We start from the raw sequence: 15693 nt of genomic DNA, 5'->3' as shown, positions 1-15693 counted from the left end.
CTCCCTCTCTAAAATCAATAATAATAATTAAAAAGGATACAGGGGAAGTGTGGAAGGCTTACAAGGTAGCTAAAAGTTCAGTAATAGAATGAAAATAAACATTATATTATAATTGAAACAAAACAACTGATTAAACGATCTTGAGAATAAACCTGAGAAATTTCAGAGAATGCAAAGAGAGAGCAAAGAATTAATAGCAGTGAGGGAAGGTAAATACAGAGGACAGAGGATGGGCAGAAATCCTTTTCTAAGGAAGAAGCTAGAACTATTGGAATAGAAACATAATTGAACAAAATCATTTATCAAAGATATAGTCGAAGACCGCACTCCTCACTTGGAAAGAAAAGATCTGAGTGTGCAGTTGTTAAGTGGTAAATAGTTTCTAGATAAAATTAATAAAATGACTCACAGATAGTTGTCAGGCAATTAAAACTGAAAAAGGAGGAAAATAATATTAGGAACAAAAAAATTCAAACCCAATATATATAGAAAGTAATTACAAAAGTTATGGGACAACCATCTGCAACTTTCTGGTAACACATATGAAGACCTTATAAAATGATCACGTGTTGGAAGAATATAAAATGTCAACATGGCCCCAAGAAAAAGTTAAAACTTGAATACGCCAATAACCAGGGAACATGTGAAAACAGATGAATCATCAAACAATGTTTAAGGTTTGGGAAGTAAGATCCCAGTGGTTTTAACAGTGTCAATTTAATGAGTCTAGGTCTTCACTGGAGAAGAAACAAGTTTCCTATAGACTGCAACCCTCACAGGTAAGTGTAGAGAAAATGATGGAATAAGCTGCTTTCCACTCCTGGGTGACTGGAATCAACTGGCCTCACGCTCAGGATACTGGGGGAGCTGGACACAAATGGGGAGGCTGGAGGCGCCTGTGATAGTCGCCCCGGTTCAGAAGTTTGCAGCCTCTGCGCCACACACCTTAGCCAGCAGCATCTTATAGGCGTAGAGCCGCTTGCCTTTCCCCTTTCCCAAGGCTCCTTCATACTTCTCCACAAATTCTTGGGCCTCCCTGGTTAGAAAAAAAAAGGGGGGCAGGGACAGGAATTCAATTAACACCCAAGCAAAAGAAATCTGAATTATGAGGGTGCCGACGTGGCTGACAGCTGTGTTTTTATACGGCTTGTTGAGTATCATATAGGTTCCATGAAGGAAGGGTATTTTGTCTGTTTTGTCCCCGAAATTTCCCAAATGCAAACACAGTGCTTGCTGCAGGGCAGGCACCTGTAGGCAGAATTTTGGCCTCTGTGACCTTTGCCCCCTGGTGGTACACACATGGATGTGGCAAAAGGGATTTTGCAGGTGTATTACTGACTTTAAAATAGGGACATGATTCTGGATTATCTGGAAGGGTCCAATGTAATCACGTGAGCCCTTAAAAACAGAGGAGGAAGGTAGAAGAGCCAGAGAGAGATGCGGCAGGAGGGAACGTCAAGGAAATTAGAAGCGGAGGAATTTCTGAGCCTCTGTGGCTGGGGCCCCATGTGAAGAGCAAGAGAAGGAAATGAATTCTGCCCCAAACCAGTGAGCTTGGAAGGGGACCCAGAGCCTGTGATGGGAACCGCGGCCCTGCTGATGCCCTGGTTTCAGCCCAGGGAGGCCCTGAACAGAGCCTCACGCACCGGCTGCACTTCTGCCTGACGGAGCTGAGTGCTGGCCTGAGTCTTAGGGTGTAGGGAGCGGCCAGGTGGGGTGGGAGAAAGCAGGAACCTTCTAGGGAGAGGCACCTGCTGGAGGGGAGCCCCAGAGGCTGGAGAGCTTTACAACTGAGTCTGGGATAAGGAGTCTTGCGGAAGGGAAGAAAAAGAGGGGAGATCTGGAGGGAGGAGACCACTGTTAGAGGGGGAAACCTGCCTCAGTGAGCCAGCGAGAGAGACAATTCCAGCATTTCAGGCCTTAGCCAATCCCCACCCTCACCAAGGGCAGAACTCTTCCTCCCGCCTGGAGGGGATGTCAGACTTCTCTGGGCAGCTGAACAGCCCTGGGGGATTTTCATGGTCCCTGAGACTTCCAGCCAGCTGGGGATCTCATTTCCATAAGCATCAAGGTTGCTCTTTTTCCACTGTTAATAAAAGATGTGTTCAGGTGACACCTGAGTGGGGACGAGGCTCTACTGGAGTGACAGATGGCTGTTCTGCCCTGGATAACAGGAGGGAGAACAGGCCCTGAGGGAGCAGGGAGAAGAGACCCAGACAAACAAGAAGCCACTGCCTGGAGCGGTACCTACAGCGCAAACCGTCACCATTTCATCCAATATATTTTTAAAAATTACAATTTCCATATGTAATCAATATCAAAATTAATCAGATATTTTAAATTCTTTTTGTACTGTCTTCAAAATCCGGTGCTCATCTTGCACCACCCATGATGATTTAAATTTAAATCAACCAGTATAAAACAAAAAAAAATTCAGTTTCTCAGTCGCACTAACTGCTTTTCAAGTGCTCAAGAGCCACATGTGGCTACTTTGTTAGTGCAGACTCAGCGCATTTCCATCACCCCAGAAGGTTCTGTGGTGAGCACTGGCTTGGAGGCACCTGGGGAGGCATTTCTTCCTGCAGCTACATAGGAGATGACGTAATGATTTGTGTAGTGACAGTGGAGTAAGCTCTGCCAGGACCCTTGTTAGAGTTGGGGGTAAATAGAGTTAAAATAAAACTGCCATTGTTTTCTACATAATCCAGGGGGAGGCAGTTGACTTGAGCCATGAAGAAACTCAGGTGTGAGAGGAGCGGGGGAAAATGGCTTTTTAGAGAGGAAAGGGGAAAGGAGGTGTGACCCCCAACCCTGTGACAGAAACACAAAGGAAAGACTTGGGGGAAATGGTAATTATGGATGGGAATATTTTAGTAGAGAAGTTAAGCAATGTGGCTCCTGCTCTTTGCTCAAAATGCAGTAGACACTCAAGAATCATAAAATGCTTGGTGTGCCAGCTGTCATATGGAAACCAGAGAAGTGGCTCAGTTGAAAACAGGACTCAGGGGCACAGGTACAAGGCTAGAGCGTGTTCACGGAGCACCGCTGCAGACTTGGCCCTGTGTTAGACATTCGGGATGGTGAGTAGCTGAGACAGGTCCCCTCCCTGTTCTCTATGAGTGTGAGTGTGCAATACATGGGGAGATTCTGGGTACTTAAAACAAGAAAGGTCTGAATCTATTGAGATGGAGGGTCATAGGAAGCCCCCAGAAGAAGGCATGTCTTTGTTGGGTTGAGAGGGAAGTGCAGAAGCCACCAGGTGAGTTGGGAGTGAGATGGAGAGGCAGCCAGGCAGTGGAAAGGTTGGGGGGAGACTGGAGCACCATGGTGCCATCTCCCAGCCTGGCCCTGCTCCATGCTGGCCAAACAGCAGGGCCTCAGTCAACAGTCACTGCTCACGCTTGCCATGCCTGTAACGCCCCCCCGCCCCCCAGCACTGTGCATGTGCTGGGGACAGGAGGGGACCAAGGGAGAGTGGGAGGGTGAAGCCCCCTTCTTGCCAAGCCCCCTTGGGGCGGAGAGGAGGAAGGGACTTGCATGTCCATCAGAAGGAGTGGAGCCTTTTGGACATTGAGAGAGCCTGGTGACCACCACCTGCTCACCTGAGCTCTGTAAACCTTTTGGACATTGAGAGAGCCTGGTGACCACCACCCGCTCACCTGAGCTCTGTAAGCTTCTTCGCCATGGGCCAGGGCTTGCTGCGCATGGTGGTGATTAGCTTCTTCTTGTCTTCCACCTGCTCCAGGATCCGGGCCAGCTCCTCCTCAGACAGAGACTCCCCACCAGAGGCACTGGAGGCCAAGGAAGGCGATCTGGAGGAGAGCCAGGGTGGAGCAGAGCAGAGTGAGAAGGGGCAGAGTGTGCGATCAGAGGAGACCATAGCCAGACACATGGGCCAAGCACCTGACACCCAAAACTCTGACCACCCCTCACAGGCTGCCCCCACTCAGGAGCCCTCAGTGACTCTCACCTCCTGTCAGAAGAGACCACAGCTCTGTCCTGTAGCTCAAGGCACTGGGTGAAATGCCTCCTCAAATTCTATTTCTCTGAGTACTACCCACGTACCACACTCTAGCACCATGCTACCCAATAGAAACATAATGCAAGCCACATACTGTAATTTTCAATTTTTTCAGTAGCCACATTAAAATGGTAAAAGGAAATGGGTAAAATTAATTTTAATAGTGCCTTTTATTTAATCCAGTATATGAAAAAATTATAATTTCAACATGTAATCAATATAAAAATTATTAATGAGATATTTTCTATTCTTTTTGTACTGTCTTCAAAATCTGGCATTCATCTTGTACTCACAGTGCCTGTCAATTCAGACATTAAATTTTCATTAAACGTATTTGATCTATATTTGAATTTCATAAAATTTATAATTGAAAAAGTAGACTCATGTACCCCAATTTTTTGAGACATACTTAAAAGTTTCCTGATAAATGAATCAAGTAGCAGAATATAATTTTCTTTGATATCTGCATTGACAAAATTAGTTTTATATATATATATGAAATGAAATGCTTTGGCTTCAAAGTAAAATTGATTTCAAAACTACAAACTACATCTGTCTGTCCAAGTTAAGTAATTTACTATCTCTTGTGTCAACTCTGTATTAACACCAAATTTAAATTAAATTGAATTGGAAATTCAGCTCCTTGGTCACACTGGCCACATTTCAAGTGCCCAGCACGTCGCTAGTGGCTGTTGTATTGGACAGCACAGCTGCAGAGAACTTCCGGCTGGAAGCCTTGTGGTGTGATGACCTGCAGCATCCCACAGACAGGACTATGTGCTCAGCTGCCACCAAGTTCGGATTCCCGTGTGCTCCTCACAGCCTCCTTTAGTCCTAAGAACAGTGCCTCTCAGCTGAGTTGACAGCTGCCAGGGATGTAGGGGTAAGGGAGGGGCTGGAGAAGAGTTCCACCTGAGCAGCCTTCTCAGCAGGTTCATTAATGGAAACTTCAGGATGTGGGCTTGGGTTACCGCAGGTTCTAGAGACCAGTTTGCAGCAGTCTCCATAAGTTCTAGCTTCTGATGAACTCCTGAGGATCATCAGAGAACTCAAAGGAGGGAGGTGGAGAGGAGGGGCCCTAGCCCTTGAAGACCTGAAAGCCTAAAGCACAGGGATTCTTTTGCACACCTCATGTACACCCCATGATATCTGCCTTTGGGTCTTTGCATGGGGTGTTCCCTCAATCAGGGGGGCATTCAGTCGTTGCTCGTTCCAATTCCACCTTTGCTTCAAAAGCCTTATTGGAATGCTTATCTTCTCTGTGGAGGAACCCTGGTGCCCCAGCCCCCCGTCAAATCTTTTCTCGTATGCATATTGCTTTCTGCCTTGTCTTATGGTGATTGATGCCCATGTCCTATCTCCCCTACTAGCCTGTCAGCACCTGGGGAACAGCACCGAGTCTTTTACATCTCTCTCTGCCCTGCCATGGGCATGAATGAGCCCTTGCCTGTACCCTCTACTTTGCATCTACCATCCAGACACCTGTGGTCCATTTAGGATGGTGCAGCCTCCCTCTAAAGTTCGGGACACTCCACGGCCCATTGACGATGCATTCAAGTTCTCTTTAAGCTTCTAAGGGCACTATGCATTCTTTACCCTGTTAGCTTGTGTCCAGGGACAACCAGACAGTAGACAAAAGCTGTAACTGAACCAACAAGGGCTGACATGGTTGACAGAAGAAATCAGTGGCCCTGTTTGAGGCCTGAGTCCCATCTCTGTAAAGGTGGAGAGGTACCATGGACAACGACTGAAGGTGTGGTCAAAGGGAGTTTGTGGGAACCCAGTGGGAAGGAGCGTCAGCTCCACCATAATTCTAATACCTCCAATTGTTTCAAAAGCCTCCCTACATGTTACCAACAGAGATTCTTCAAACATCCTGAGAAGTGAGCAAAGCACAAGAAGGAGGCAAAGAGAGGGAACTGTCTCATCAAAATTGGGAGCAAACCATGGAACTAAAATCCTGGCTTGTTGATTCTGAAAGCTGGTCCTGCTCACCAGCCAGTGTGTGCTAGTGCTAACGAACAAAGGAAACAAAACAGATAAAGCACATCCCAAATCCTCGAACTTCAGAGCTGGCAGGACCCCTGAAGGTCTTTTAGATCAACGCTGCATTTCACAGAAGAGGGCACAGGTCCAGGTTGGGGAAATGGTACACTTAAAGCCCTCCAATGAGTCAGTCCGAAATCTAGTTTTGTTCATTTATATCAGCTCTTCTGCAAGAGCTGTGGTGAGCCACACGCTGGATTTCAGGAGGCTTGGAATCTTGTCCCAGCCTGCTGCCATCTCACCTCCCCACTCGAAACTTCCGCTTGCTCTGGTGTGATATGAGGTGTTGGGTGGAGAGTGCCCAGTGACCACTCCACCCGGACGGCGTGGTCCCCCTCCAGTTTCTGCCTAAGAAGTGGAGAAGTGGGCAGGGGCAAAGAGAAGCAGAAGAGAGCAGGGGCTGCCTATTTACAAGGCTGGGGAGGGGGGGTGCATCAGGCCTTCATCAGGAGAGGGAGAGAGACCAGTAGGAGAAGGAAAGCACAATTGAAAACACACCTGGGGACCTCTGTATTGCTTTCAATAATAAAGATAAATTTTAAAAACAAAAAACAAAAAACCACGCCTGAATCAGAGTCACAACACACCTGCGTTTCTTCAGCTGCTTCCACATCTCCTTCCTCGGCACCTCCTTTTTCTTCCTTGAGGATGCTCTCTGCTCCTTGAGGGATGCCCTCCCATCTCTCTTCTTCCTCCCCTCGCGGGTCCTCTGGGCTGTGCCCCGCTCCTGTTCCCCCAGCTTCTCTCCACGTCGCCTGTGCTCCACCTGCTTCCTCCTGGGGGAGTCTGGCCTGGGGCTGCCCCTGGCTCGCTCCTTCTGGCCAGCAGGGCCTCCGCGCCTGCCTGCCACACCCTCTGCTTTGGGGGCCTGCTTCCTGGAGGATCTCCTCCCAGACCTGTCACCTGCAGGGGCAGGAAAATGGCAGTACCCCAGCTGTGAGAAATCAAATGTTCAAGATGCTTCCTGGAGCTTTTGGCTCCAAAAGCCTCTTTGGAGCATCCGGCCTGGGATGAGAGTTAAGGTCTCCCTCTGACCGGTTGGCACTCCTACACACTCTTGCCTATCCTCAGGTAGAGATCTAGGCACATGCCTTTCCTCTTCTTGGGTGTGCAGTCCCTTAGAGTCAGAGCTGAATCATCTCCTGACCCTCGGGGTCAAGGCCAAGTCTGGGAGCCTCCGTTTGGTAAGGCTGGACCACTGAGACAGGAAGGGCCTCCCTGGCTCCATTCTCCATCCAGGGCCTTTCCCGCTCATGAGCCCCTGCCTGGCATGAGAGAAAGGAGAGGAGGTGAGAGCAGCAGTCGGTTCAGGCCCTGTTCCTCAGCACTGCGGTGCAGGGCCGCAGGTTTAGCCAGAAGGCAGAGGGGGAGAGGGGAACTGTGGGCAAGAGCCTTTGTGTGGTTCCCAAGGGAAGGAACGGATAAGGCTGAGTAGGCAGGGTTAGGGTCAGCTGGTTTGAATAATTTCAAAAAGACCCAGAATAGCTTACATCATACTGAAGGAGGGGAATGAAGTTGGTCAACAGACACTATCCAACATCAAGATTAAATATAAAGCTCCAATAATCAAGACAGTGTGGTATTAGTGAAGGAACAGACAAATACACCAACAGAGCAGAACAGAGAGGCCAGAAAGAGACCCACATAAGTATAGCCAACTGAGCTTTGACAAAGGAGCAAAGGCAATTCAGTGGAGATGGTATGTTTCACCAAATGGTGCTGGAACAACTGGACATCACATCACATGCAAAATCATAATAATAGTCTAGACACAGACCTTATTCTTTTCACAAAAATCAACTCAAAATGTGTCATTGATCTAAATGTAAAATGCAACAGACTGAGATTTTCTCAGCCCAGTCCTCCCCTGACCTCTCTCTTCTCCTTCTCACCTCCTATGGGAAAAGGGACTTCGGTAAAACAATGTAAAGAAAGATTATTTGAATGTAATAATAACTCATCCAAGTTAGGAAGCTGGTCAGCATCAGCCAGTCAGAGATGGCTTGTCTTGTAGATGCTCTTCCATGGCTATGGGAGGCTCAGCCCCGTCTCGGAGGAGAGATGGAGACAGAAACAAATCCGCTCCCTCCAAAGACATGCGAAGAGTGTGAGACAGTGTGTGTCCCCACAGCTGTGACCCCTAGGAGAGCCCTAGAACTGAGCTAGGTTCTCAGAGAGAGCAGGGAAGTGAGAGAGTGGGCAAGGGATTAAGAAGGGTCTCCTGGGCCCTCATCTAAGGTGGGTTTCATATTGCTTGAAAGAACTGAATTCTTAGTATATGTTTGCCCCGTCTTCTGAACTCTGTGTCCTCAATCAATTAATACAATGGTTTTCTTTTGGGGAGGGGTTTACACATTTTTTCAAGCTACAATTTCTGTTGTAATTTCATTTCCCAACAGAATGAAATGCATGAGGAATGTAGAAATCAGGCCTGAATTTTCCCTTCAATCTTCCCCCAACCTCCTCAGCACAGAAAACAGCTGCTTTTTGACATTGATCCCCACCCCATGCCATAGTTTTCAATGGACTCTACATAAGGCATAATTCAGGAGCTAGAAGGGCAGCTGCCACATTAGGAAGACTCCCAAGCCCAGCACACACTCCCTTCCATGTTACAGGCCTCCCTACATTTACGCACCAGACTCAGAGCAGAAAATAGGCCCAGGAGAAGCTGGAGGGCCCAGCTCACCCTCTGGCTCAGTGATCTGAGAATACAGAGGTCTTTTTTCAACTAATGGAATAACAAATTATAATTATTTTGAGAAAAGACCCTTGTCTTCTCAGAGATTATTTTTCTCCTTGTAGAATATAAATGGAAGAAATAGGATATCGGGTCCCCTCAGAGACGACTCCAGAGGAGATTTTAATTGGAATCTTTGTGTAATTGGGTTTCAGTTTATTTAATGGATTCCCATTACTTAACTTCATTGCATCCCTTGACCATTTGGGTCCCTAAAGCAAAAATTCTGACCCATATACTTGTTTTTTCAGAGAAAGGAAAAATGGCACAGGGTAGAGGAGTGTGTGCGTGTGTGTGTGTGTGTGTGTGTGTGTGTGGGCGGGCACATTTCAGTAGGAAAATGTTTGTGTTTCATGCAAAACAACTTTCCATTTCAGTCCTTCCCAAGGACCATTTGCCCACAGGTGACCTCCACAAGGCCAGCCCATTCAGTTGGGGTGGAAGGGGAGCCAGGATGCGTGCAGGAGGGACAGTGACTGGAGTAGAACATAGGGAAGGGGCCATGGAGAACCAGACTCAAACATCCTGCAGACAACCATCACCAATGGAGCTGACCCCCTTTCTCATCCGGCCACACTGAGACTGACTTTCTCATGCTCGCACTCATGTCTCTAGAGGGAGGTGAAGACTGGACGGGGAGGCAGGTGGGGTAGGGAGGAGAGACAGTGACCAAGGGGCAGCTGGAATATTGAGATGCCAGTGGTGCCTTCACACCTCCTCCCTCCTGCCCAGAGCTCTGGCTCCCCTGCACATCCCCTTGTCATGGAGCTGCCTCACCAAGGCCCCAGGCCCTAGGCAGTGGGGCACCAATGAGGGTGAAATGGGAAGAACTTGGCAGGGGACACAGATGAGGTGGACCCTGGGGCCAGGGTGGGGGCCAGAACAAGTCCCTTCCCCTCAAAATGGGGTGGGGAGATCTCTTCCAACCCCCCAAAGTCCATCACTCCACAAGATTATGCTTCCTCGCCTACCAGTGGGAGATGGCTGGGCTGCCAGGCCCCCCTGAACGAATGTGAGGAGGGGAAAATGGCATCGTATCCACAACACGTCTCATGGTATGACGTGTAGGACAGCCACCTTGTGGGCATGGCTTCTGCCCTCCTAATGGCAGTGGAGGGTCTTCTCTCCAGCCTGTGATGTCCTCTGGCTTCCTGGAGCAGGTCAACCCCCCTCTGGGGAAAGCCCTCATGGCTCACAGAAAAGCTGTGGCCACACTGGGGATGGGAAGGGGGATGAGCACACACTGCTGCTGGTATTTGTGGAGGTTAAGAGTGTGCAGGCTGGAGTTAGTGGCCTGGGTGTGGGTCCCGGCTCCACCACCTGCCAGCTGCCTGCAGTGAGCTTCCTACCCCGCAGGATGGTGAGTGTTCACTGCTTCCCAAGGCTCGACTCAGAGCGGCACTAACTCTGGACATCTCCCCTGACACCTGGGGCTGAGGGCAGGCCCTCCCCGTGCAGCACCCGCCCCCTCTCCAATGAAACCTCCTGCTTGGGAGGGTTCCTTACAAAGAACGGGAGGGGACAAGGGGAGGAGGGTGGAGGAGATGGCTGGGCTGCCAGGCCCCCCTGAACAAATCATCCCACCTCACCTGCGCCTGGAGAGCCGCTCCTGGACCTTCCTCTCACTCCACCTCCTGCTGTAAAAGATGGGCAGGGATGAATGGGTGGCCTCTGGGACGTCCCCCTCCCTGTGACACCCCATTTCCCTGTGGGAACCCTCCACTGGTTTACAGCTGCCTCGGCTGGAACCCTGCTCCCATTCTTTTACTAACAAGCTCCAGAGTCCCCAGTCTTGACATTTCTCTGACACCCTGGAAAAATCACAAGGTCAGAACATCCCCACAGCCCGCTGCCCCAGAGAGACAGACAGACAGACAGACAGAGGAATCTGCTGAGGGGATTGCCAAGGAAAAGCAACTCAAACCAAGACAGAAGGAGGCTGAAAGACCCTGGAGGAATTTGCCTGCCTGTCTTCAATGTTAACACAGATGTTGCGCATGGTACTTTGCACATGTCATTTTAAATCCCTCCAACAGTCCTGTAAGGAATGGTGGCTGCCTTCATCCTATGGACGAGGCAGGGAGAGGTTGGATAACCAGACTGAGGTCATTCAGCAAGCAGGTGTCAGGCCCTGAACTCAAACACAGTTCCCTGTGTTTTAAAAGACCCTTTCTGCTTCCCTGTCCCCTGCTGCTACCCAGGACTCCTTGGGGTGGGCCCCATGGACATGGGGACAGACTCACCTTCCTCCTTCAGGCCCTTTGGCTGGTGGCTCATGGTCAGCAGAGCTGGCTCAGCCCCCACTCGGGCTCAGAGGGCTTGATGGCCAACACACGCCTTCAGCCTGGGGTGATTTCCTGCCCTCATGGTGGTTGGCCTCCCTTCCTATGCCCAAGGGCAGCCAGGGCTCTGCGGCTTGATTGAGATTGAATGTGGAGGCAGGTGAAGTGTGGGAGAGAGGCATGAAGGAGGCAAGGTGGTGAGTTCCCAGCCCTTCAATCCGGCCACACACTCCTCAGCTCAGGTTTCCCTGGAGAGAGGCGGTGTAGCCTCACCTTTCAGGCATCACTTACAAGAGCGGGGCCCTGGAGGGGCCAGGAGCTGCTGCTCATCTCCATTTGCACTCAGCCAGGGGAGGTGTGGAGAGCATCCAGGGCCCTTTCCCTCTATCTTGTCCCTGGGTGGGACAAGGCATCAGGGCGTTTGTGAAAGTTATCACCAGGGCTCTGTTTAAAACACAAATTCCCAGGACTACCACTGGGCATTTGCATCAGTAGGTCTAGGCAGGGCCCCCAGACTCTGCACTCCGAATCCTGATGTAAGGCGTCCTGAGGCCACAATGAACTGTTCCCATTCCTACCTCCTGCTCACCCTATCAATTGCAGCTCTGCCCACTGCTGCCCAGTTCCAAAAAGGGCAGCTTTGGCTGATTTAACAATCAGGACCAGAGTTTCAGAGTAGACCCTCCAGAAGACAGTCACAGGCTCTGGAGTGCGGGGTTCTTAACCCGGGGTCCCCGGAACTCTTAGAGTCATGGATGGAACTTTGTGGCTCTGTAAACAGGGATGGGGGAAACATCACATTTTTATTTTTCCTAGCCTTTAACTGAAATTTAGCATTTTCCTAAGAATGTGTGATTCTGTGCCCAATAGAAGTTACAGATCTTTTCATAGCACATTAAGCTGTTGGGGCTATCTCAAAATATCAATTATGCTTATCACTGCTTTGAAATTATGATAGTCATAGACCTGCCAGTAGATCTTGCTGTTAAATTATTAGAAAGCACATGTGTCACATGACAGATTTTAAGAAATGATTTGACACTTATTTCAGGATCCTTGGTCTCCTTTATAATCTCAGTATTTTATCTTATGGATTTAAAATCAATGTTCTGAGAAGGGGCCTGTGGATCTCACCAGGGTTCTGGGACACAACCCCTGTGTGCCTGTGGTAGCCATGAAAAGAGGCCTCATCTCTTCTTTGTCACAGGAAGATCCCAAGGCCAGTGCCCTGCAAGCCAAGAAACTCTACTTACCTCCCACTAGAGGACCGAGGGGGTCTCACCAGCAAGAGTCTACTACCTCCAAGGATGGGCTGCTTACTCCCTCTTTAAGCTGCTCTTTTCACTGACACACACACTGACTTTTGGGATGGCTCATTCTGGTGCCTACTTATGAAAGATTCACAAGCACAGAAAAATCATCATTGGAAGCATCCAGAGCTCTCATCCCCAGATGGCCAGGCACACACACAAAGTTTGGTTGTTTGTATCCATGGAGCCCAAACTAGCCCTGAACCCACTTCCCAAGACTCTTTGATTGTGTTGACCACACTTGACAATTTGACTCTATCTCCACTCCCCCACCCTGTGTTCCTTCAAGTGTGAAACAGGTCTTGACCCTCCACAATTCCAGGAAAAGGGGTACCCAGTCTTGTTTGTGGGGAGGGATCAGGGGAGACCTCCAGGAAGCAGTGTGCTGAATTGAGTTTTAAAAGGTGAGAAGAGGCCCGGCCAGGCATGGCTCAGAAGTTGAGCGTCGACCTGGGAACCAGGCAATCAGGGTTCGATTCCCCGGTCAGGGCACATGCCCGGGTTGCGGGCTCAATCAATGACTCTCTCATCATTGATGTTTCTGTCTCTCTCTCTTCCTCTCTCTGAAGTCAATAAAGATATTAAAAAAAAAAAAAAATTAAAAAAAAAAAAGGTGAGAAGAGGCCAGAGGAGGGTTCCTGGGCTGAGGTAACAGCAGGAACAGGGCAAGAAGTCCGCTATGCGTCTTTAGGTGTTGCTGGTGGGTAAGTTTGAGGCACGGCTGGGAGGAGGGTGAGGCCAATGGGTGGCTGGGAGGATTGTGGAGGAGACTTGCAACTGTCTTTTAAGGATGCAGAACCTTTGATTCTTGAAGGATAAAAAATATCTTCCAAGGATACAAAACTCTGAAGAGTTTCGATCCAGGGCACAGCAGGTCTCAAACTAACAGAGGGTTAGAAGCAGGTGGGGCATAGCCCCTGTGATGCTCAGTCATTGAATCCTAAAGGGTTTGCCGTCCTTAAGGAACTCCAGCCACTCGGCGTGGAGAGACAGGACACAATATCACACTGCGACTACCAGTGGGAGAGAACAGGTATCCTGCCTGTGGCCTCTGGTGGGTGCAACGCATGTGGGGCAGCCACAGCTGGGCAAGGTCTTTCCAGGCGACTGGCTTGGGTATCACAGTTAGAGTGATGTCCCTATTTGGTCTTTCCTGGGGAGCTTCCAAGCCTATTGGGGCTAACTCAGCACTTTGACAAATGCCTGATTCTGTTAACATTCTCCTTGCATCATTGCTGCCTGCTCTAAGGTGGGGGGATGCACAGGGACTCGAACACACCATTTCCCCTGGGGCAGGTGGTCCATTTCTTTCAGAGGATGAGAAGTCATGTACCTGAGACCACCAAGAGACTTCCTGTCAGAAGAAAAGCTCTGCTTCTTATTTGGGGAGATGCAACAGGGTTGGTAGTCCATCTCTGAGAATAAACTATATCCCAAATAATTGTCAGGTGAGGTCTGGGGTCTGAAGAGATTCATCAAGCCTCTGGGACAATTCCTTCTCTGCTTTGCCCTGGAGTTTTGCCTCATCAAGATTTGTGGTGATTTCACCATGTCTGTAATGTGAAACCTCTTGACTTCACACTTGCAAGTTTTAAGAAACATAATCTAGTTTGAAGGCAGTGAAACCAAATCAGATGGCACAGAAACATCTTTTCACTTTTCATAAAATATTCTTGTTTTTATTCTGCTTAACACAAGCTTTAGCTAATTAATATTTGAGTTACATTTCTTGGGCATGCAACTCAAACTCTTTGTTTCAAAGAGTAATAATATTGGAGTGGTGTGCTCTTAATATTTTATCAGGATGGTGGACATTTCTATTGCTAGGGTTGAGTATGGTGCTGCAGTAATTCTCTTTCAGGGGTGTGGCTTCATCTGAGAAAATAAAACCCTAAAATTTAATATGACAACGACAAAATAACACGTGCAATTTCAACCAAAAGTCACAGGGCATCTAAATCCGATGGTGCTTTTGTCTCAAAAGCCCTTGTTAATGGGAAAGCATCTCGAGCCATCTTGTTAATTTATCTCTCCAATTAAAAATACATATGTATAATTAGCTATGGGTATCTGCTTACAAAACATCCAGTGCGGCTCACAGAACCTTGTAAACCAGCACAATGGAGAGGATCGGGTGACAGGAGGTAACACCCTAGCTGGGCTAACGAGCTGGTGCGTGGCCAGGTCGCTGCCCCTCACCTACTGCCCACACCAAAGAGCTCCCTGCTGGGGCAGTTTGTGGTGCAGGGCAGCAGAGGGCCGTGGAGATCTGGAAGGCAGCCATGCAGCCCTGCAAGCCTTGGGGCGTGCATTAGGAACGGGGTGTTTCTAACGCTCCTTTGGGCAGTGTCTTAGTTCCTTCACTTTACTCCATCATCACTGAAGGTGGAACAGAGCTTTGGGACTTGTTTGCAAGGAACTGCTGGCATTGTCTCTGCCATTTTGGCTCTTAGGAAGGGAGACCTACACCCAGGTATTTGGGACCTGAGGGAGCATTACCACCAGGGCAAGGGACGGTCCTGCCAGAGATAAGCCAGGTAGATCAAGAAATTGGCTGGACATGCTCTACACAGGCCACGAGAAAAATGGCATCTAGGCCATGCTTTTTTTTAAAAAAAGTATATCTTTATTGATTTCAGAGAGAGGAAGGGAGAGGAAGAGAGAGAGAGAGAAACATCAATGACGAGAGAGTCATTGATCAGCTGCCTCCTGCACGCCCCCAACTGGGGATGGAGCCCGCAACCTGGGCATGTGCCCTGACCGGGAATCGAACCTCGATCTCTTGGATCCTAGGTTGATGCTCAACCGCTGAGCCACGCCCGGCTGGGCCAGGCCGTGGTTTTATGTGTCTGCCTCTCCCCGCACTCCCCTACCCCAGGAAGCAGAGTATGGGAAAAAGAGCTGGGAGCCAGGATTCTGTTGCTTCTTCCTGTCTCAGACAAGGACAATGAATAACTGGAATGCTCTGTACAAGCAAATGTGTTAAATTAATAGACAAACTATACGTATAGCTGTCACCTGAATCAAGTCCCTCTTCAGCCCCCCACTGTGTATGGGCCATAAGGAAGATAATGAAGACTTCTATGCCTTCGCGTTTTCATCTGTTTGGTGGAAATAATTTTGCTCCCACTCCTACAGGGTCCTGGGGATTGAGTGAGATGACAGGGCTATAAAGAAACACCCCCGAGCTCTGAAGAGTTCAGAGGGGTCTCTGTGGAATTCCTGCTCACTGTCAAGTGGCTCACAACCCAGTGCTGGGACCTGTGGTGCATCTCAAGCCCCACTTTTACCAGG

At 49.0% G+C, this 15693-nt stretch overlaps 1 protein-coding gene across 1 annotated transcript in view; it reads right to left on the bottom strand.

The window, feature by feature from the left end:
- Positions 1-11084, bottom strand: part of TMC2 (transmembrane channel like 2) — a gene marked incomplete at both ends in the record, with an annotated part of 40516 nt that extends 29432 nt beyond the window's left edge. Inside the window, 5 exons of the mRNA XM_081148337.1 lie at positions 946-1036; positions 3660-3812; positions 6655-6970; positions 10397-10444; positions 11051-11084. Coding sequence (XP_081004463.1) covers positions 946-1036; positions 3660-3812; positions 6655-6970; positions 10397-10444; positions 11051-11084 — 642 coding nt within the window. The remainder of the gene's footprint in view (positions 1-945; positions 1037-3659; positions 3813-6654; positions 6971-10396; positions 10445-11050) is intronic.
- Positions 11085-15693: the final 4609 nt, after the last annotated feature.

The sequence above is a fragment of the Miniopterus schreibersii genome, assembly GCF_964146895.1.
Source record: "Miniopterus schreibersii genome assembly, chromosome: 10".
Taxonomy (NCBI): domain Eukaryota; kingdom Metazoa; phylum Chordata; class Mammalia; order Chiroptera; family Miniopteridae; genus Miniopterus; species Miniopterus schreibersii.
This window is presented reverse-complemented; position numbering and strand designations above follow the sequence as displayed.